This window comes from Rhyacophila brunnea, unplaced genomic scaffold (genome assembly GCF_057557595.1).
Source record: "Rhyacophila brunnea isolate RB1 unplaced genomic scaffold, BYU_Rbru_1.0 scaffold_5, whole genome shotgun sequence".
Lineage (NCBI taxonomy): Eukaryota > Metazoa > Arthropoda > Insecta > Trichoptera > Rhyacophilidae > Rhyacophila > Rhyacophila brunnea.
Genome location: NW_028233170.1, coordinates 15024329 through 15045625, shown reverse-complemented (window position 1 = coordinate 15045625; position 21297 = coordinate 15024329). Strand labels below are relative to the sequence as shown.

General features: G+C 33.8%; 1 protein-coding gene across 2 annotated transcripts; it reads left to right on the top strand.

Moving 5' to 3' along the window:
- The first annotated feature begins 142 nt into the window (after window positions 1–142).
- On the top strand, window positions 143–18242 carry LOC147066074 (WD repeat-containing protein 55 homolog). 2 transcript variants are annotated; one of them, XR_015071660.1, is made up of 7 exons: window positions 143–292; window positions 1351–1492; window positions 3493–3815; window positions 5356–5473; window positions 8031–8205; window positions 15380–17011; window positions 17507–18242. XR_015071660.1 is itself a non-coding variant. In XM_085956111.1 (6 exons), the coding sequence occupies exons 2-6, from the start codon at window positions 1351–1353 to the stop codon at window positions 15873–15875; spliced, it is 1254 nt and encodes a 417-aa protein (XP_085812237.1). In that variant the 5' UTR covers window positions 143–292; the 3' UTR covers window positions 15876–18242. The 2 variants fall into 2 exon arrangements, 1 of the variants encoding a protein (XP_085812237.1); XM_085956111.1 differs by having other exon boundaries at window positions 15380–18242.
- Window positions 18243–21297: the final 3055 nt, after the last annotated feature.

Sequence of the window (21297 nt, the reverse complement as noted above, 5' to 3'; positions counted from 1 at the left end):
TAAAAAATGATCATTTTTCTATTATTACCAGGTATGACAGCGGTTGTTAATAATAATATTATTATATACTTTAAGAATGTCATTATTCTATTTTGTAGTCTATGTATGTACAAAATAATATTATCTAATATTATCTATGGTTACAATGTGACAAGACAATGTGTGAGAAGTTGTTGTTTGTCAATTTGTCATAAATGATTAACATTTTACAATATTTTTCAGCCTGTCAACAGTAATATCAAGTAATACTATACGTAAAGTAATAGCGTTCGAATAAACAACATCAATAAAAGTAAGTATTGTACTGATCTGATGTACTAGATGTTAATAATTAACATTCTTATTTGGTGTACTGTATGGTTTATATGCGGTACCGTTGCTTGTTGCGTTGTAACCAAACTAATTTCTAAATTTTAAGACGACTGTTGTCTTCAAGTTTTGAGACTACGGACTTGACTGATGTTATTCCATTGAACGATGAAAAAAACGGTGGAGTATTATTACTCTTCACGATGAAAAGTTAAAAAAAACTGTTGACGACATGTGTAGACGGAGAGGAGTTCGATAGGCGATTAATAGGCAATTTTATAGTAATTCACATCGTCATTGTGGTTAAGGTGTTTTGAGACAAAAAACCAAACCAAAACCTAACAACTTACTGAAAAACAATTCAAAACAACACAACTAAATACTTGCCTTCTTATTTTTGGGTTACAGTAGTTGTTAGGTTTTGGTTTGCTTTTGTTCTCAAAGGACCTCGGTCACAAAAACGATATGGAGTAAGTACTAACTATAGCTTTACTGACTTTTTTTGGGATTTTCTTGACTATGCAAGCTGAGAAATTGACTCATCGTTTGTGGTGTTGGATATTTTATGCGATGCAGGACATGGTGACTGCAAACCTTAGACTGAAGACTGCAGAATTTTTTGACTCATGAAAAGTTTGTTTTTGTGGATAGTGTCATTTGAACTTATGCCCTTGAAATATGGCTCATGTTTATTTTTATGGTAATGGTGCCACAGATAACCGCATGACCTTTTATAACTTTATTTTTAGACCAAACCCAACCTAACCTAATCTAATCTACCCCAACCTAATCTTACCTAACCTAACCTTCGTGTCTGATAATGATGCATCGAAATGTTTGAAAATATCAAACTTTAAATTAATAACAATATTGGATCGTAAAGCATCTCTGCTGACAGAAAATGGTATTTAATATAATTGTCTACATGGGATAAACTGTTTCCAGCAAAAAAATGATAAATGGTCATGCGGTCATCTGTAATTATATATTATATTATATCATTATGTATATCGATAATTGTAATTGTGGCCTTATTTTCAGATGGTGCTAAAAAAACTCGGTACGGGTGGGAAAGGCGAGAGTTCGGATGACGCTTTGGAAGTGGAGGATTCTGAAAGTGGAATGAGTGCATTTGATGAAACCGATTCTGAAAGCCTTGATGTCAATATTTCTGATGTTGAAGGTACATTTATTTCCCATCCCATCCCATCTGACCTTTCCTTACCTTAAAATTAGGCCCCTCCATCTACTATACATTTGTTTGTAAATCTATCAGTGGTTGTTTTGATCTTATTACGTGCTCTCCGTGCTTCTCATTGATTCAACAGTGTTTTCTTCTTTCTTCTTTCACCCTGTCACGACCCAGCATTGGAGCATAGGGCAAGCACAAGTTCACGCCACTTCCCTCGATCCATCACTAACTCTTGCTCCTCCTGCCATCCCAGACCTGCAGCGTGTATATCGCTTTTGTAGCACCGCTGCAGGGTGAGGGAAAGCCGGCCATGACAACGGAACCCTTGAGGCTGTGCCACAAGGGTACGGAGTGTCACACTCTTTGGCGGCATCCAGAACATGTCATGTCCCAGCCACGTATAACGTCTCTTCTTGATTACCTCAATCATCGAAGGCTGCTGCGATTGCTCGCAAACTCAAGTTTTGTAACGCGGTCGTACCAATGTACCTCTTCGGCGGAGACATCAATTCTCAAACCTGAGACCTTTGAAGCTTAGTAAGATGCCATGTCCACAGCTATTACTGTTAGTATTGTAAACTCAACCGTTTAGTTAAACCAAAGAGTTTGAATAGAGTTTTAAAAGCTAACCAACATCATCTGCAATTATTTATATTCTTAGTTCGATGAAAACAAAGTGACATATGACCAACAAAGTGTGCACTATGTCGGATCTGCACAGCCTACCTCCACCCTTCTGCACTGGTGCCTTGGCACCATTGAAAAATGGCGGTCAGTTTTCACATACATACCTATTAAGTATGTTCCTTAGATATCATATTTTAAACAAATCAAAGCAAGGATCAATGCGATCGAATCGTGTAACTGCTTATAGTGTAAAGACGATTGGTCACGACAGTCGGCGTGGATCGTTGAATCTGGTTAGATCTGTGCGTCTGTACACTGAGATAAAAACCCATTGCATTAATGGTTATAATGAATCTCAATTGTCACAAATTCTAAATAATATGTTTCATCTTATAAACTATTACGCTTGTATAGAAAATATTTTTGTTTTATGTAGGTATCAGTTATTCTCTAAGCGTATCAGTTAAGATTGATTGTTGCAAGTATGGACTCGCTGTCAACGAAAATACTGGGTCAAAAGTTGGTTTAGTGAAGAACAGCGCGATCGGCATGATTTTATAAATAACCTTATTAAAGAACTAACCCTAATTAAGTGTATTAATTCAACGAGGAGTAAGTCCTCTGCGCTAGTCCACAATGTTTAATTTTTAGCCATCTTGAGGATAGTTATTTGATGGTATTTGAAAGAGTCGATAGAGAGATGTGATGTTTGACTATCGAATCCAGAAATACTTTGGATACTTTCACACGTTATCGGCAATCTTTGGTAGGTGAATCGTTCCCGAGAAATAGAAATTGTTCCAATTTGCTCACGATTCCAAAAACGTGACTTTAAACCATAGATAATAGTTTTTCGCAATCGTAGCAGACGGTCGGGCCAGACGGAATCTGCCAATGTAATTTGAGCATAACTCTTGACAACTACATCTCACAGTGTAAAAGTCTGAAGCGTACTGCTGATGAATTTTCAATGCGAAACTACTCGTAGCCATAATATAACTGTTGCAAGTTGGTATTGGTGAAATATTGATTTTCAGATATTTTCATTAATTTTCAAATTTTTTTAAACTAATATGAACAACATTCCTAGTCACAATTTAATATTGGCCAAACATTCAGTAGCTATTTTGTAGTTCTTGGATAAGTTTGACTTTTTTTTTGAGTTTTTCTTTTGGCTTGTGGACAACTTCTTTTGGTCCACCCACGACCTGTAATCAAATTATTTTTCAGTATTATATTCATTATAAAAACTCTTCTGCATACAAGATAATTTACCTTCAACATCTTTGGTTAAATACCTTTTATCTTCGAAATATAGGTATATTGCTTGTTTTCAAATAAATAAATGTTTCTATTACTTACAGCTGATGAAGACGACGAGGAAGCCAAATCTGATACACCTGAGGAAGAGTTAGATGAAGAAGATGAATTAGTGAAGGCCATCAAAGCTGCCAAAGAAGTACACCGAGACCACCCTCCCGACATCCTCATTGACGATGGTATTGTGGACATATGCTTTCATCCAGTTAACGATGTCATCGCTGTGGGAACTATGTCAGGCGATGTTTTAATCTACAACTATACTAATGATGCCAACGAGCTAGTCGCCACTCATGAGATACATTCAAGCGCTTGCAGAGATATAGAATTTAGCGAAGATGGAAACGTTTTATACAGTGTTTCAAAGGTGATTATTACGATTCGTTTGTATTGAATACTTCTGTTAGGTAACGTAACTTCATGTATCAAGGATGGAAGATAATGAGTTAAATTGCTTAAAATTTAATTTCCCAAAAGTCCTGTCACCAAGAGTCATACCATGACAAAATTACAACATTTTTGAGAGGACATTAATTATTACAAAAATTACATTTATGCCTGCCCTGATTAGTTTTGCAAGAAACAAATGGTCAGTTTTGATGGCGCGATGACGATATGTGCCACCAATTACATTATTCGCCGTCTACAAGTCAAAAAGTCATGTAAACCGAAAATCGTAGTTTTAATAGAATATAACAGCAGAAATAAGCAATTGTGTGCTAGATTTGTTGATTAATATGTATTTTTAGATAAATTCATGAACATAATTATAATGTATACTTCTGGTATATGCCTTTTTGTCAGATAAGTCACTTTCATACTTATATTATTTACACCATCCTCCTCCGTACCATCTTCCGTGTCATACAGATTACAAAATGAAGGCTTCTAAACTCTGCTTGCACTCGAAAATGAAACCATTCCAATTTGTTCCAGTATGAAAATATTAATAAGAAACTGTGATTAGTTTGGATTTAGTAGATGAAATTTTTTTATACTATTCATACATCATAACGAGGGTATACTGACAAAAAGCATTAACTCACTAAAACAAGTTCTGAGATAATCGCAAAAAAGACTTTAATTTTTTTTTCAAAGCGTTCCCCCATGTAGATTTTTTTATGATTTAAAAACATTTTTTCTACATTATAAAGACTAACCTTTATGTCATGTTACAAGTCCTGTATTTTGTATACGCAGAACGCATTAGGTCATTATCATGCTTTCTATCAGAATAAAAAAATATCAATATGATTTAATAATGTTTCTATTTTCTCACCATTATATCCTATGCCTTTGTACGTTTTATCAGGACGTAGAGCGTAAAATTATGTACATTTTGGCATTTAAAACAGAAAAACAGCAAAAACTGAAATAATGCGTTCTGTCGTATACCCTCGATAATATGAATAATATTATGTTATGCATGATGGGAGATAATAATCGAATAATAATGTAATTTTGGCCTGATCGTGTTATTACCTGTGTGATTATATCGTCGGTGTTTTGTAAAAAGGGCGAATTAACTAAAATGCTATTTTACAGGAGGAGGATTTTGAACTTTTGACATTTATTTGTTTATTACCTGTAGATGATTATAAATATCTAACAAGTTTATAATAAAGCTTAGAAAGAATACTGTCATTATAATAGATATTATTATATTATATTTTAAAAGGCCTAATATGTCACATTTGCTTTTTATTTCGTAATTTTAATTAATTTAATTTTAGTCGATTATCGTTTTTAAGGACTTTCCTGTGGAGATACAAATTCGCCGTTTTTACACAACAAAGCTAGTGGGGTACATATTGTATTTTTATTAAAATCTCGATTTCGCCAAAATGGTTGATTCGCCCTTTTTACAAAACACCGACGATATAACAGATTTTTTTATATGTTTTTAGGACAAAAGTATCATGATGACAGATATGGCAACTGGAAAATTGAAAGGATTTTTTGATAATGCTCATGAGGAACCTATTTATTGCCTCAGCGTCATTAGTGAAAATATTATCACCACTGGTAAGAAAGACCTTTAAATTATCTACCTCCTTAAAAATAATGTATCGAGGATGCTAAACCAAAAAGACATTAGGGATATTATTGTGATTGACAGGTATTTAAGGGGTTAGATTATTTTTAATGTCATCTCATTATGCATCTCAACATTGCATTGGCAAGAGTTATACTTTGTTTACACATGGCATGAATTTACTGCTTATAGTATGCTTGATACTGCTGATAGTAGAAAATGCACGTGTAAACACATATTATCGTGGAAGTTGCAAGATTGCATGCTGGTGTCAAAAAAGTTCAGCAGCATCTGAATTTTCACGCGACAGTTGGAACTTGTGAGAAATCTATGCCTGCGCAGTAGAACGATAATGGCGAAATTGGTGGAAAAATAATGAACTACACCATGCAAAGCATTATTGACATTTACCAATTTCCACAACAGTCAAATATACACCTTAAAATGACAACAATGCAACTCGCTTACACTTGAAGAATGAGATTGGCGAGACAGTCAGCACATTTACATTTAAACAGTTATTATCGTGATAAATTATACACTATTGGTGCCAGTAAATCCATGGCTGTGTAAAGGTCACAATTACAATTATTTTTTGGTGAGGTAGTTGGTCAAAAATAATGACAAAACAATTTAATTTTTTCAAATTGGTCCCCTGTAAAGTTGAAAACTATGTAGTATAATTAACACCTCTTTGGTTTAGCACAATCAATATGCACTTATCATTCTCTGCATAATATGAAGTAAGTATGGACTCTTTAATCCTTTGAATGTGGACGGCACACCTGTTGTGTCCTCGTTGGGCCGTTAGATATAATGATATAATTAGCATGTTATTTAAATATGGTAATTAAATAGTAATTAAATGCTTCGCGGTGAAAAAGTTAATGGTGTCAATATGAAATTATTGGTGGAAAGACATTACCTATGTAATATTAAAAAAATAAAATAATAATCATAATAAAAATTTAATAATAATCAGCACCAATTTCATCCCCTTATGGCATTTAATGAGCTCTTTGTTATTTTGACTGTTTTTGATAAAATACACCCGTCCCCTCCATGGCCACTTTTTTCGCTATGTACAGAAAAACCTCGTTAATACAAATTCCATGGGACGGAAAATCGAAAAGAAAAAAAAAAGAAAAAAAAGTTCGAATTGCGAAATATGAAATGTATGGAGGAAAAATAAAAACATTTAAAAAATAATTGATTTTCATTAATTTCGTTTCCGATCATAGAGTGCCTACCAAATTTCCGATACAATCCTTTCAAATTAAAATCTGTGCAAATACCATGCGTCATTAATCCATAAATTGAAGTTACCAAGTAGCTAGAATTACAGAAAAATACGAAATATTTCTTATTTTTCCAATTTGTCAACACAATTGTTTGGCATTGGTTCTGTCGTAAAACTATGTGAAAATCCAATAAACAACAATTTAATACATACAGCCCTGAAACATGTGAGTTATTGTTTTTCCTTTGGGTGGAGTGCAGTTGTGCTTTTGATGAATACCGCTTAATGGGTCATAAAATATCAGGATTATTTTTATTACCTTCATAAAATAAGTAATTTTTGATGTTTTAAGAAAAGTCTGTCACAATTTTCAATGACTGGCTCATGAAATAGTGTACTTTATTACGATTTATTGAATATTTATATATGCCTGGACTCGGAAATCATTTTGAATTACAAAATTCGAATTAAAGGTTTTATATGAAAATAATGTTCAAGGGACTTTTTTTTCGCGAAAATTTCGAATTACGGCGAATTTCGAATTATCAGTGTTCGTATTAATGAGGTTTTACTGTATCGCGTCAACTTGGCATTTTAACCACATAAATATGGATTTTAATATGTATAATTATAAAATAAATCTAATAATTAAGCATTGACTTGAGGTGCCTTTTTACTTTCTGTAGCGTGTATTTGCAGTCAGAATAATTTTTTGACCAAAACTGACCAAGGTTAATTTTATTAATTTCAAAATTTCTTTCTTGCCAGGCATGATTCATAAAGCAAAAGTTTTGCTGCATACCTAAAAAGATCCTTTTGGGTCGCCAGTCGAGAATAGATGGCAAACAACACACCTTTGATATAATTTTCACATAATGTCAATTTTTGTTTAAAAAAAGACAATTTTTAGCTGCTGGTTGCCTAACGTCAAGCATCTCGCCACCCTGTGTTTAAATTGTATTTGTAGTGCTTAATCCTCAATGTAAATTTCTTTGCTTAGCTAAAGACCTAACCATAAATTCAGTTTTTAAATACATATAACACACAAAAAAACAGTCTCCCTTGACTCATGTCTCCCTTACCATAGTTACCTGAAGTCATTTGGTTATAGGATTTAGGAAGACATCATGTTTTTCCTTTCGACAGACTCGCTCTATTGTCAGTTTGACATAAATTTTTCATTCACATCTTCTTTTATCCCGTATCGTAATCATTTCATTTTCTTTAAGCATTATGCCCAGCACATATATTACTATTATTATATAAATATTAATTCATTGATTTTGATTGAATGATTTCGTTTACAGGTGATGACGATGGTGTCGTCCGGATGTGGGACGTTAGGCAGAAGAGTACAAATTCTATATTTTCCCTCAAATTATCCGAAGATTACATATCTGACATGCTGACCAACGCCGGAAATAAATATTTAGTCTGCTCTAGTGGGGATGGTTCCCTAAGTACTATTAATATGAATGCAAGGTTTGTACAAATTAATCTTATGTCATCGTACAAAGTTTTGAATCATCAGCTTTGTTTGGCAATATGTTGTCTTTGGATTTTGTGGGTGAAGCGGAGGTGTGTAAAAGGAAAGAAAGAAATAAGAAATATTGATACACAGCAATATATCGTCATCATTTATGGCACTACAACTTTTGGTGGGCCTTGGCCTCCTTCAAAAACTTCCTCCATCCTGAACGATCCAGCGCTGATGCTCTCCAGTTGCTTTGACTGAGCATTCTTAAATTTCCTTTGGCCGTCCAGGTTTTTCTCTTGCCCTCGGGGGTTGTGTAAATAGCCCACCTTGCTGGTATATCCTCCGGCATTCTATGGACGTAAACAAAAGAAAAAAATACATATATTCACAGTTATTAATTAACATTATAATACATATTATAATATATAATACAATGAACATTATATAATTTAGAAAAACACTAACTGAGAGAGTATATCACAACCAATAGAAAAAACTTCGGCAATCGATTTTTGTTTATTAAATCAAAGTAGGTAGCTATTTTACTAATACAAAGATTACTAACCGACGTCTAGGAATTCAAAAAAAAAAAGTTTTTTCTATTGGTTGTGATATACTCTCTCAGTTAGTGTTTTTCTAAATTATATAATGTTCAATAATCAGAATGATATATTCTTAAATCTTGTGAATTATTCGTTTGAATAAAAGAAATAGTTAATTAAAAATTATTAGCAAGTACAAGAAGTTGCTTAAAAAATATTGGAGAAATTCCTAGACGTCGATTAGTAATCTTTGTAATAGTAAAATAGCTACCTACATTGATTTAATAAACAAAAATCGATTGCCGAAGTAGCATGATTTCGAAGAGCGCTGAGTGGTAGGTATTTAATAACCAATAGCTAAAATATTTGTCGGTATTAGTATGTCTTACCGTAGCATAATGGCTGAATGCGACGAGTTTGGGGCGTTTACCCGTTGGAGATGCCGGGTTCGATTCCCGACCGGTTGGCTTACTTTTTTCAAAAAAAAAAAAAAAGTTTTTTCTATTGGTTGTGATATACTCTCTCGGTTAGTGTTTTTCTAAATTATATAATGTTCAATAATCAGAATGAAATATTCTTAAATCTTGTGAATTATTCGTTTAAATAAAAGAAATAGTTAATTAAAAAAAAAAAAGAATATAATACAATAATTAATATTATAATATATAAAACATCAATAATGCATTAAATCTAGTCATATGAATTAATTAAATTAGCCTCACATAGTACATAACATTAATTACATAATTGGTTAAAAATAATCAAATAAAATCCAATTTATCAGTAAAGTTACAATTAAATCAATCCACATCAATCAACAGTGGATTGTATCATGCAAAAAAATCCACATGGAAACTTTCCATCAAGCATTTGCAGTGGGACACGGAACTGTATAGCAGCATCTACTCTGAAGTTGTTTTTTTTCCGATGCAGAAGACGGTTTTTGGTTACTCTAATCTCGGCGGTTGTCGAACACATAAATAACGGAGTCATGTCTTCGCACCCCACTTACACCCTCTGTCTGTTAACTAATGCCGAACACGAAGCCAATGATTCAAGACTATTTGTACGAGCTCTACATATCAATTACAAAACTGAATATACTAATTAATTGTAAATGCGGCTATAACAATACTGAGATTGATCTTCAAACAGCTTTGTATGGATTTATTGTCATGCAAATGTATGTAGAATATTTTTTCGAGCATACTAAGTACCCATACTTATTTAATCACTTAGCTGATGCTAATGACTTAATTTGTAATACCCATTGACTGGAGATGGAGAGTACATTCTGCATTCCCATTTACTAACCCTTCATGTCTCAAGATATGTCTTAAATAACATTCTACCATACAAAAATGCAAAACAAGTTAAGGTGACTTAAATGAAATTATGAAAGAGGTATCAATTTCTTACATTGTACAGTAATAAATCATCATGCAATATTATTTTGTATGTACACATTTTAGAGGTTTTGTAGATATCTGTTTTAAACATGGAAAAATAATTCAAAATCCATAACTAAGTTAATCACTGAATAACGAAAATGTTAATGTACTGTGTCCATCCAATGACTTTATAGTTATGTGTGTGTATTTAATTTCTTCATTTTGTTGCCGTCATAGTAAAGCGTATCGCTATGGTAGTTTTACTAGCTTTATATAGAAATAGAATATTAAGCATGGATTTTAAACAATTTTCTGATAATTTACATTTTAAAAGAGATTTTTGAATAATGCATAGTTTTGTATATACTTTATTTTATTGTTCAATAATATAGGTTTCCACAGAGTAGAAGTTGTCGTAAAATTTTTTTTTTTTTTTCTATAAAATTAATGTGTATGTTACTTGAAATGTTGAATGAATTTACGGTATCGTAACCATTGATTTGATGATAAGTAAAGAAGAATTTAAATTATCAGAAAATTATATGTTTGTATCATATTCTGTTGCTAGAAACCTTTTTGGAGCCTGAATGCATAATATGTCTTCTGCGCAGTTTCAATTTCAAAAACATTATTTTGATGTCAAATAATGACATGACAGATGAATAAAACAAATGAAAATAGCATGCTGTCATTCACATTGTGCACTGAAAAAATAGTTACTAGTTATATTATAATAGTATGTGCATATTATATATTTTGGTGGTTCCTTAAAATAATAGTAAAAATTTTGAAAATCATGAAAAAGATTTATTAGAAGGTTTTAGAAGACATACTGGCCAATTGGATGACTTCTTTAATTGTCAGTTGTGGAAATAATACTTCTACATACCGTAAAACCCCCTAACTTCGCCAAGTGTCCCTAACTTCACCTAAATCAATTAAACACTAAAAACTCATGTTTTTACTATTGCACCACTTTAAGTCACTGAGGCGATTTTAAAGATAATATTCGTCCTGTCACCACACAATTTTCAAACCGCCATTATTTTCGCCGTGTTTGTGTTAGTACCGTTTTTTCGAGCCCGGTTTGAAGAGATTTTTTCGGAATACCTCTGAACTTTTGCTGATTTCTACGAATCTTGTAGAGGTAGGTTCTTCATAATTTTAATATAATATAGTGATATAGTCTGCTTGCCAAATGTAACGTGCGATTTCCGATATTTATAATAAAACATCAATTATTTGAGTATGCAATGTCAGGCTATGTTTTTTGAACTACTTGTTCCTACACTTCCCCTGGCTTTATTGTTGTCACAAAAAAACGATTTTCTTGAAATAAATGTGTTTATTTTTATTTTTATTGTTTTTAGACTAAAAACTATTCATCACTTTGAATCACCAGTTAACAATTTTTCTCATATTTCCTTTATTAAAAATTTACTATGTAAATCAACACATAAAAATGATACTATAAGGCTTTGGGTTTTGGCAGCCCTAGCGTAAATTGGTAGGTTGTATGAAACAGTCATTGAAGTGATTCCTATCTTCGCCAACGTAGATATTTCTTTAAAATATGTCAAATTGTCTCTAGCATAAGACCTGAATTTGCTTAAGGCTATTTTTTAATAGATTTCGTGAGTATCCATAGACAATATTTTTTTATTCTACCTACTAAAACACATTAGGCGAAGTTAGGGAATCGTGCCGTAACTTCGTCTATATAAAAAATAGTGATTTATTGTATTATTTAGTATGAAAAGGGTATTACTTCAATATAAATAAAATTAAACACTATCATTGTGCATTACATAAGATCTATAAGACTTCATATTGGTGGATATTTTGGTGGCAAAACGACTTTCTGTTAAAAAACCGGGCGAAGTTAGGGGGTTTTACGGTACGCAAGACAATTTTCTTGCAGTGGTAAAAACATTATGATGGGATTAGGCACCAACTTTATAGTGTGTCTTGAGGTAATTCTGTTATTTTATATGAGGCACGTTCCTAAATTATAGATGTCATTATAAAATTCTTAGTAATTAACAAGAATTTAGATATATTTTTGTTCATCATTAGGTGTGCTTTCCACCCAGTAAATGAATAAATTTGTTAGAAATTCCCTCAAAATTGTTTCATTGGTTTTTGCCAATAATATTTTTGTCATATTGAAATAAGTATTTGTTTTGACAGTGTTAAAGCCTCCATTATGTAGAGCAAGACCACTTTAAAAGACAATGGCCAATTATTGTAATTTGTTCATTTTGATATGAGCTGGACACTCCCTCTTCTTCTCTTCTGGTGCATTGTACTTTCTGTCATCTCATATTATTATTATCCCTTTCAATGTACACATTTTTTTTTGTCATGCCTGTGTTGTAATTTATTTTATATATCCATTGTCTTTGTTAAAACACCAAACAAATGAGTTTTGTCCAGTCAAGTGTAAAGGCACATGATTGCTTTAATTCAAGTTGCCATTACTCATTTCATTGTTCATATTTCCATCACAATTTTTTTGAGTGCTTTTATTAAATTTGATGTTCAATCACTGGAACAGGCTAAGAAAAGGGGAGAATATTTTTATTTCACACAATGAAAGCTGTTTTATTCAAATAGTCAACATTCTATATTATACTTTTTTTATAATCAACATCTTTTTTATGTATACTTACTTACCTACTTAAGATTTGCTAACTAATTTTAGCTAACACATTAGCCCAATTTTCACAGTCTCCAATGAATAATATTATACAAGATTTGAGAATGTAGTTTTATTGACCATACATAATTTGGAAAACTTCAGAACTGTTACTATTTGAAAAATATTTGTACCAAATGGGACTTGAACCGTGGCCATTGTAATTCGTGCGGTAGAAATATTTTAATTTTATAATATGTATGTTTCTGTATCTGTATTCTAAATTATGTATGTTCATATATTATTATGTCAGTAGTCGGTAGGTACATATCAGTGGCGAAGGGTGGAGGCAGGCTGTAGAGATCCGTCATAAATGATGCATACTAAACTTGGTCAGTCACACTTATTTGTTTTCATTGAACTTAGAATACAAATTGCAGATGGTTTTCAAATTCGGTTAAACCCTGTTTAAACAAATCCATAATAGGTAGAAAATATTTTTTATCTAATAGGTATCTACATAATATCTGTACCTCAGAGGCAGACGGATGCAACTCCGTTTTTGGGGAAAATGAGTTTTTTTAAGAATCATCATGCTAAAGGCTTTATCTATTAGTGGCAGAGAGATGAAAGTCCTAGTCCAAGATATGCATAGCATAAAGATGCAAATGCCATACCTACCTCAGAAGCAGAAGGATGCAAATCCAATAATCCACTAAGATAAAATTCTCTCAAACCGTCTGCAATATGTACTAAACGAGAACCAGCCAGGAGAACGAGCTTTAGAGGAGGATACAGCGCTATGGACTACATTATCCAAGTCATCAGAGCAATCAGAGCGGTAACAGGAATACAAGCTGCCGCTATCCATGGGTTTTGTAGACTATGAGAAAGCGTTCGATTCCATAAAGAATTTTTCAATACTCAATGCACTCAGAAATCAAGGAATCCCCGGGCGCTATATAAATATTTTCAATAATATATACAGTAGCGCAACAACATCTCCATAAACCATCGCGCATTTCCTATCAGCAAAGGAGTCCGACAAGGTGATACAATCTCACCTAAACTATTTACAGCTACATTTGAAGACTTATTTAGACAACTTGACTGGAATGACACGGGTCCCCGTAAATGGAGAATACGTGAGTCATCTACGCTTTGCCGATAACAATAAATAGTAGTTTGCAAGACTCAGAAGGCCTCCAAAGCAGAATGCAGTAACTCGCTGAAGTAAGCAACAAAGTAGGCTTGAAAATAAATGTATCAAAGAATAAAGTCATGTTCAACTGCTTTGCGGGCCAAAAAGAGATCCTCATCAATGGCATTCAGCTCGAACAGGTGAAAAACTATATCTATCTGGCACAATAAGTGTCTATAGATGGATGTATATTTGATGAAATTGTTCGCAGAGTAAAGCTGGGCTGGAGTGCTTTTGCTGCCTGAATAATTTCTTCGAAAATGCCTTAAGTGCAAAGTGTTCAACCAGTGTGTACTTCCCGTAACCACATGCGTGTGAAACATTAAGCCTAAGTAAAAGAGAGATCCAGAAACTTAGAGTAGCACAACGTGGTATGGAAAGGTGCATGCTGGGCATAACGCACAAGGACAAAAAAAAGGAATGAGTGGATAAGGGAACAGACAAGGATTAATGATGTGATAGAGTTTGCTAAAAACCTCAAATGGAAATGGGCTGGAACATGGCTCGAAGAAAGGACAATCGTTGGACAAATTTAGTCATCCAGTGGTATCCAAGAGGTAAAAAAACATCCGCAAGGTAGACCTAGAGGCCGCTGGATCGAGGAAATGATAAAGTTCTGCGGAAAAACTTGGCAACGCAATGCACATGAACGAGAGAAGTGGAATCAGCTTGGAGATTAGCGAGGCCTTCATCCAGCAGTGAATAGATTCAGGCTGGTGATGATGATGATGACATAATAAAAATTTAAAAAAAAAATGTATTTTGCTTTGTTATATTTATACCTATAAATTTTTTTAACCTTTTTTTTGGCTAGGTAAATAAGATACAAATCCACATTAACAAAATATCTTTAGAGGTAGGAGGCAGAAGGATGCAAATCCACACTACGTTTTTTATTTTATTTTTTTTAGAAATAAAATTGTATTATATTTATTCCTTTCTTACATATTCCAGAAGTACTTTAATTGAATTAGAATAAAAAAAATAATGATCATTCTATGTATATTTTCTTAGAAGTAATGAGTATTCGTTTAAAATAAAAATTGTTTTTTGGCTCTCCTGAACAATTGGGTATTTGGATTTGCATCCGTCTGCCTCTGAGGTACAGATATTATGATTTGCTTTAGGCAGGGTTTAGTTGAATTTAAAAACTAACTAATACCGTCTGCAATTTGACAATGTGCACTATTTATGTCGGGTCTCGACAATCCTCCACCTCCACCCTTCACCTCTGGAACTTATACTATGTAATAAAAAACGTTGTTTATTTTGTTTGTTATGAAGCAATTATTTTCTTTTTTCTCCACTATTAAATAATCATATAGTTTAATCTCATTGATAAATCACACTGTGTAGCTTACTGGACTATTTTTACTTACAAAAGTATATATTTTTTTCTTTTTGCAGAAAAATATTTGTGCAATCTGAAGAATATGAGTCAGAACTGACATGCCTCGGACTGTTTAGAAACGAGACAAAAATATTGGTTGGATCTTCTAAAGGCAAAATGTATCTTTTCAACTGGGGAGAGTTCGGTCTCCACAGCGACGAATATTCTGGACCGAAACAGTACTTAAACTGCATGGTGCCGATCACGGAAAACATTGTTGTCATGGCTGGCGAGGAAGGAGTCCTGCGAGCCACACATCTCTTCCCCCATAAGCACCTCGGAGTCGTCGGGCAGCATAAACTATCGGTTGATCGCCTCGACATTAGTAATTCTGGAGAATACATCGCGTCATGCTCAAACGATAATGATATCAAATTTTGGAATATTTCTTACTTCAACGATATGGATGTGAATACCTCTTACAAAAAACAGAACAGGAGAAAAGACCTTAAAAATAATTTGCCGTCAAGTAAAGTTAGAAATGTCACAGACTTCTTTTCGGCTATGATCTGAATGAACAACTTAAGCAGGCATTAGATGTTCAATTTGGATCGTGATCGCGATGATAATGAGCAGATTTATGGATTGAGCAATGAATCACTTCTAATCATGATCCAAATTTAACCAGTAATGTCTGCCTTACAACTATGCTCACTCAAAAACACTGTGTACATATATATAATTATTATTGATGTTACATTCTGGAATATTTACTTTTTAGTTTACATTTTGTTAGTTCCACATAATGTGAATAAAATGCTCTAATTTGAACACTATAAAATTCATGCAATTTTGTATCATTTTTGTCTCTCAGATACAGGATAATATACTTGATGTTATTTACGTCATAATGTAAGTCTAATATTATGTTGTATTTTATATTTGTATCTGAGAGTTTTTACCTATGATTCTATTTAATAATACCATAACAGGCAGTGCCTTGACATTTACTTTATAAGACAGTACTACTATGTTTTCTCTTATACATATTTAATTTCTACTATTTGGCTATAAATTGTATGTCATTCTTCAAGGTGATAATAGGATTATACATACATTTGCTCAATGATTATTGATTGTAAAATATCATAATATATCTTGGCACTAATCCACTGGAATATATTTTTATATTCTTTCAGGACTTTTGAAAACATGATAATATAAGACCTATTTTTGTTATAAATTATATGGAAACATATTACTTATATAATAAGTGCTTCATCATCGTCAACCTAGATGATTTCACTGTTTAAGTAAAGCTTCTCCAAACTAATTCCATTCCTCTCGGTAATGTGCGTTGTGTTGCTACGTTATTCTGCAGAACTTAACTATTTCTTTGATCGTGCAGTCTCTAGGTTAATCATTCGGACGTTGTCCATCTATATACCACTAGATGACTAGATTTTCCCAGCGATTGTCTCTTCTTCGAGCAATTTGTCCTGCCTTCACCCTTGTTTGTTGCCATATCCAATTAATATGTTTTTTTATCCGCGTTATGCCCAGCATGCACCTCTCCATACTACGCTCTGAGTTTCTGGGACGCTCTTTTTTTGCATGAAGTATATGAAAACTAAAAGAAGTGTTTTTTTAATTGATTGTCTGATGAAATAAAGCTGATATTCTGTTAAATAAACTTTTCTTTTTTTGCTGTACATATATATTTTTTGTCATGTTCACAAACATTGTGGATGTCATCATTGAAATCTGCAACATTATGCTATGTGTAATATTAGGTGGTTTTGAGTTACCTATATACATAGTTGGATAGGTTTGTTTGAAATCTGAAACAATCAAGAAGATAATCTAAACAAGTATATAATATATCGAGGGTATACTGACAGAAAGCATTAACTCATTAAAACAAGTTCTGAGATAATCGCAAAAAGGACTTTCATTTTTTTTAAAGCGTTCTCCCACGTAGTTTTTTTTATGATTTAAAAACATTTTTTCTACATTAAAAAGACTAACCTTTATGGCAAACACAATAAACGACATGTTACAAGTCCTGTATTTTGTATACGCAGAATGCATTAGGTCAATGTCATGCTTTCTATCAGAATAAAAAAATAACAATATGATTCAATAATGTTTCTATACCGAACAGAAACAGAAAAACAGCAAAAACTGAAATAATGCGTTGTCAGTATACCCTCGATATATTTTGCTATTATTTCAGTAATGCTCATTATCTTCTATGTGCCTATAAAGTATCAACATGATTGAATGGTTATTTTCAATCTTCTAACTGAAATTTTTCCAACTCAAGTAATATTTTTAAAAAATTCACCTATTTTTAACTGTACAGTTTTATTTGAGGCTGTTTCAATGTTGGTAACCTCTATATTCCATCATCTTGAGACAATCGCAAAAAACTGTCAAGCGGATTTAGGACTACAAATAATAGAATATTTTCTTTTTGCAAACATTATTAGTAAACAATTCAAAGAGCAGATGGCTAAATAAATTGTCCTTACCATCATTAAAATTAATACAAAAATGTTGTTTAAAATTAGTTGTAAAATATAAAAAAATGGCAGATGATAAATATAAACAACATTGTACTCTACTTCCTGTCTAATTTTATTTAACTTACAAGCGGAGAATTTGATATTTTATCAATATTCCATACAATGGAAAAAGTACTTATAGAATAAGAAAAATGCAGATTACTGACTTTGAAACTAATGTCCTCATTTATCTCATGAAAATATTGTTTTGTGCACATATTAGCTTATTGCAGAATCAATGAATGACAATATTTTTATGTTACATTCGAGTTGTGACTCATAAAAATATTCAGTCAACAAATTTATGTAATATGTCAATTGTTTTGAATTATGAATTACTATGTATGAATATTAAAAAAATATCTATTACTCATTAGTATCTTTCATTTTTTATCCTGCTCACAATCAACAAAACATCAACCAAAACTGGTTTATTATGAATGAGATGAGGCAGTGTTTCACAACCTTTTTCGGATCTCGACCCACTGTAAGTCTAAGTAACTTTAACTGCAATGGATAGGTTGTTACCTGTCTACATACGTCAGGAGTGTCCGACAAGGGTATGTATTTAAATAATTTGATTTTGTGATTGTAATCAATACAAAAAGTCATGTATTTCTGTTTGAAAACTTCACAATATGATGGAACATTATATTAAATTTAAGGTATGTAAATATGCAGCTTCGAGAAGTTCCGCAACTACTAATATTTTTCAAGAACATAATGCAATGAAAAATACCATTCATCGAAAATTGAACTAAGACAAAATATCTAAATAACGACGATTTAAGTTATATTTTATTTTTTGAGTTCAATTTATTCGTTTATGGTTGTTGCATTATTCTGAAAATTATAGAAGTAAAAATAATACTGCAACTCATAATAGGTTGTCAATTCAAATGATTTTGATATTATAAAGAAGACCTCCAATCCGCATGATTAAAAGTTATTTGTGAGGAAACAAATTTAAGTCATTTACGTTTACAACTGTTTCGGGCTATAAACTCATCTTCGGAATGGTCGACTTTAACTCGACGTTCTTCCGAAGATGAGTTAACAGCCCGAAACGGTTGTCAACGTAAATGACTCAATTAAAGTAGAATTAACAAAAATAACTTTGTTTCAAAACTATTATAATGGAATTCTACCACGTAAACGCCAGTTCAATAAATTAATTATCGCTTTGAAATGTCAAAGTGATTATCAATTGACTTGAAAATCGCAATTGCAGTGAGTAGCAATTTGGTTTATTGAATAAATTAATGTATGAATCTGTCCGCACTTATAATTATCTGGGCGCTGAGTTAGGTGCATATTTAACATAGATACTATTACATAAAGTATAAAGTCTTATAAATTATAATGACATCTACAATCAGGCCCGGTATTAGGGCTCCTCCCGCCCTACGTGTGCCCGCAGTTCGCATTATAAAACCAATAATGACATTGACGTCCCTAGACAAAATGCCGCCCCATATTTTTTATTATCCTTTTATGAGTCCAATATCTAAGAAATATGTTGTATCGATGCATTACTAATAAAATATATACAACTAAACCATACAAAATTAAATTTAGACGTAAAAAGCGAATAAATATAATATCGGTAATTAAGTTAGACTCCCAAATCACCAGAGTCTGAGGCCTTATTTGGTTGATATTTCTGACACATTTTCATACCATTTTTACTATGCTATTATTGTAGAACGTGAACATAATAATTTTAGCTATTTCTATATAAGTATCACATTATTTCTATATATTCCAAATGATTCTCCTCGATTTGCCGCCCTTCGAGTAACTGCCGCCCCCAAGCGACGCTCAATCTGCCTACCCCCACGGGACGTCACTGATGACATGACATGCTGTATTGAAGTCGGGTTTTGATGTCAATCAATTGTGCAGTAGAATCATAAGGAAACCGAGAACGACTGACGTTCGAATATAGCTACTTAGAACCACTATTGACAAACACATTCAAAATTAACTCATTAGCATCATGGGAGATGCAGTACAACACAATATTGTTGGGTGAATACAAGCCACTAATATCTTGTTTTTTTGCAATTTTAACTGTTAATTAATTGTTACTGAAGGTTGAAAAAGGTAAGACTTAAATTTTGAATAATAATTATTGTAAGTAATTTGCATATAAAAAGGTAAGAAATATAGCAAAAGTTGGGAAATGCCAAACTGCCAGCAAGTCCCATCTGCTGGCCTCCCCGTGGCGACCTCCGGGCAATGCAGCGTATGCTGTAGCTAACAGCAGGGGGCGAAGGGCGAGTGACCGGCGCCATAAAACTGGCCTTCTGGCTAAGGGAAGGAAATCCCCGACAGAAAAACCTGGTCGAGCCGACCTTCAGGGCCCTCGTGGCTCAGGCCTCGGGAGCGCTGGGCTAATCACCTTGCCTCCTTAAACGAAACAGATTAACATAACACCTACACAGCAGCCTCGGACGACAACCGGCTCTGTAAAACGACGACCTTGCATGGAAATGGACAATGAAACAGGTAGAGTAATCCTCTCTAACAACTCGAGTATGCGCATTGGGACATATAATGTTCGCACCCTGCGTACCCCCGGAAAGGACCTGCACGCCACACGCATCATGCACACCTATGGTGTGGACATCCTAGGGCTGAGCGAAGTGCGCTGGAAAGGAGCCGGGAGAAAGTTGATTGAGGGTTACTCTATTGTCTACTCAGGTCAGGAGCAATACCATCGCCAGGGAGTGGCAGTGTTGATGTCAAAGAGAGCGGCCCGTTGCCTCGTGAAATGGGAACCAATCTCGGAGAGACTGATACGTGCCTCCTTCAAGACGCCTGGTAGCTCATTGACCGTCTTTCAGTGCTACGCCCCCACTGAGGATGCCGACGCGCAGACAAAGGATGCTTTTTACGATTCTCTCCACGCGGCAGTCTCCGCCATCCCCCGTAGAGACCGCGTGATTGTAATGGGGGATTATAATGCGAGAGTAGGAGCAGACCCGGTGCTTGGCCCCACGGTGATGGGACGACACGGCCTCGGTGACCCCAACGATAATGGTGAGCGGCTCGTAGAATTCGCCACTCTGAACGAGCTTGCAATCGGAGGCACTGTTTTTCCCCACAAAGACATTCACAAATATACGTGGACGTCTCCTGATGGACGCACGAGGACGCAGATTGACCACTTCTTATACAGCTTGAAGCACCGAAAGGAACTTCTCGACGTGCGTACTTACAGAGGCGCCGATATCCATAGCGATCATGAGTTACTTATTGGAAACATCCGAGTAAAACTCAGTCGCCAGGCGAGGCCTCCAAAGTGCGAACGAATTGACGTTGAGAAGCTCCGACGCCGAAGAATTCGGACCGACTTCGAAACTGCTGTACGAGATAGTGTAGATTGTATCTACGAGCGGCACAAATCTGAATCCGACCTCATT

What these genes read in the sequence shown, in the direction of transcription:
- LOC147066074 (XM_085956111.1), top strand. Translation starts at nt 1,351, where the DNA reads ATGGTGCTAAAAAAACTCGGTACGGGTGGGAAAGGCGAGAGTTCGGAT. An exon ending in CAATATTTCTGATGTTGAAG is followed by an intron (nt 1,493 to 3,492) that starts GTACATTTATTT and finishes TATTACTTACAG; the next exon opens with CTGATGAAGACGACGAGGAA. An exon ending in ACTATTAATATGAATGCAAG is followed by an intron (nt 8,206 to 15,379) that starts GTTTGTACAAAT and finishes TTCTTTTTGCAG; the next exon opens with AAAAATATTTGTGCAATCTG.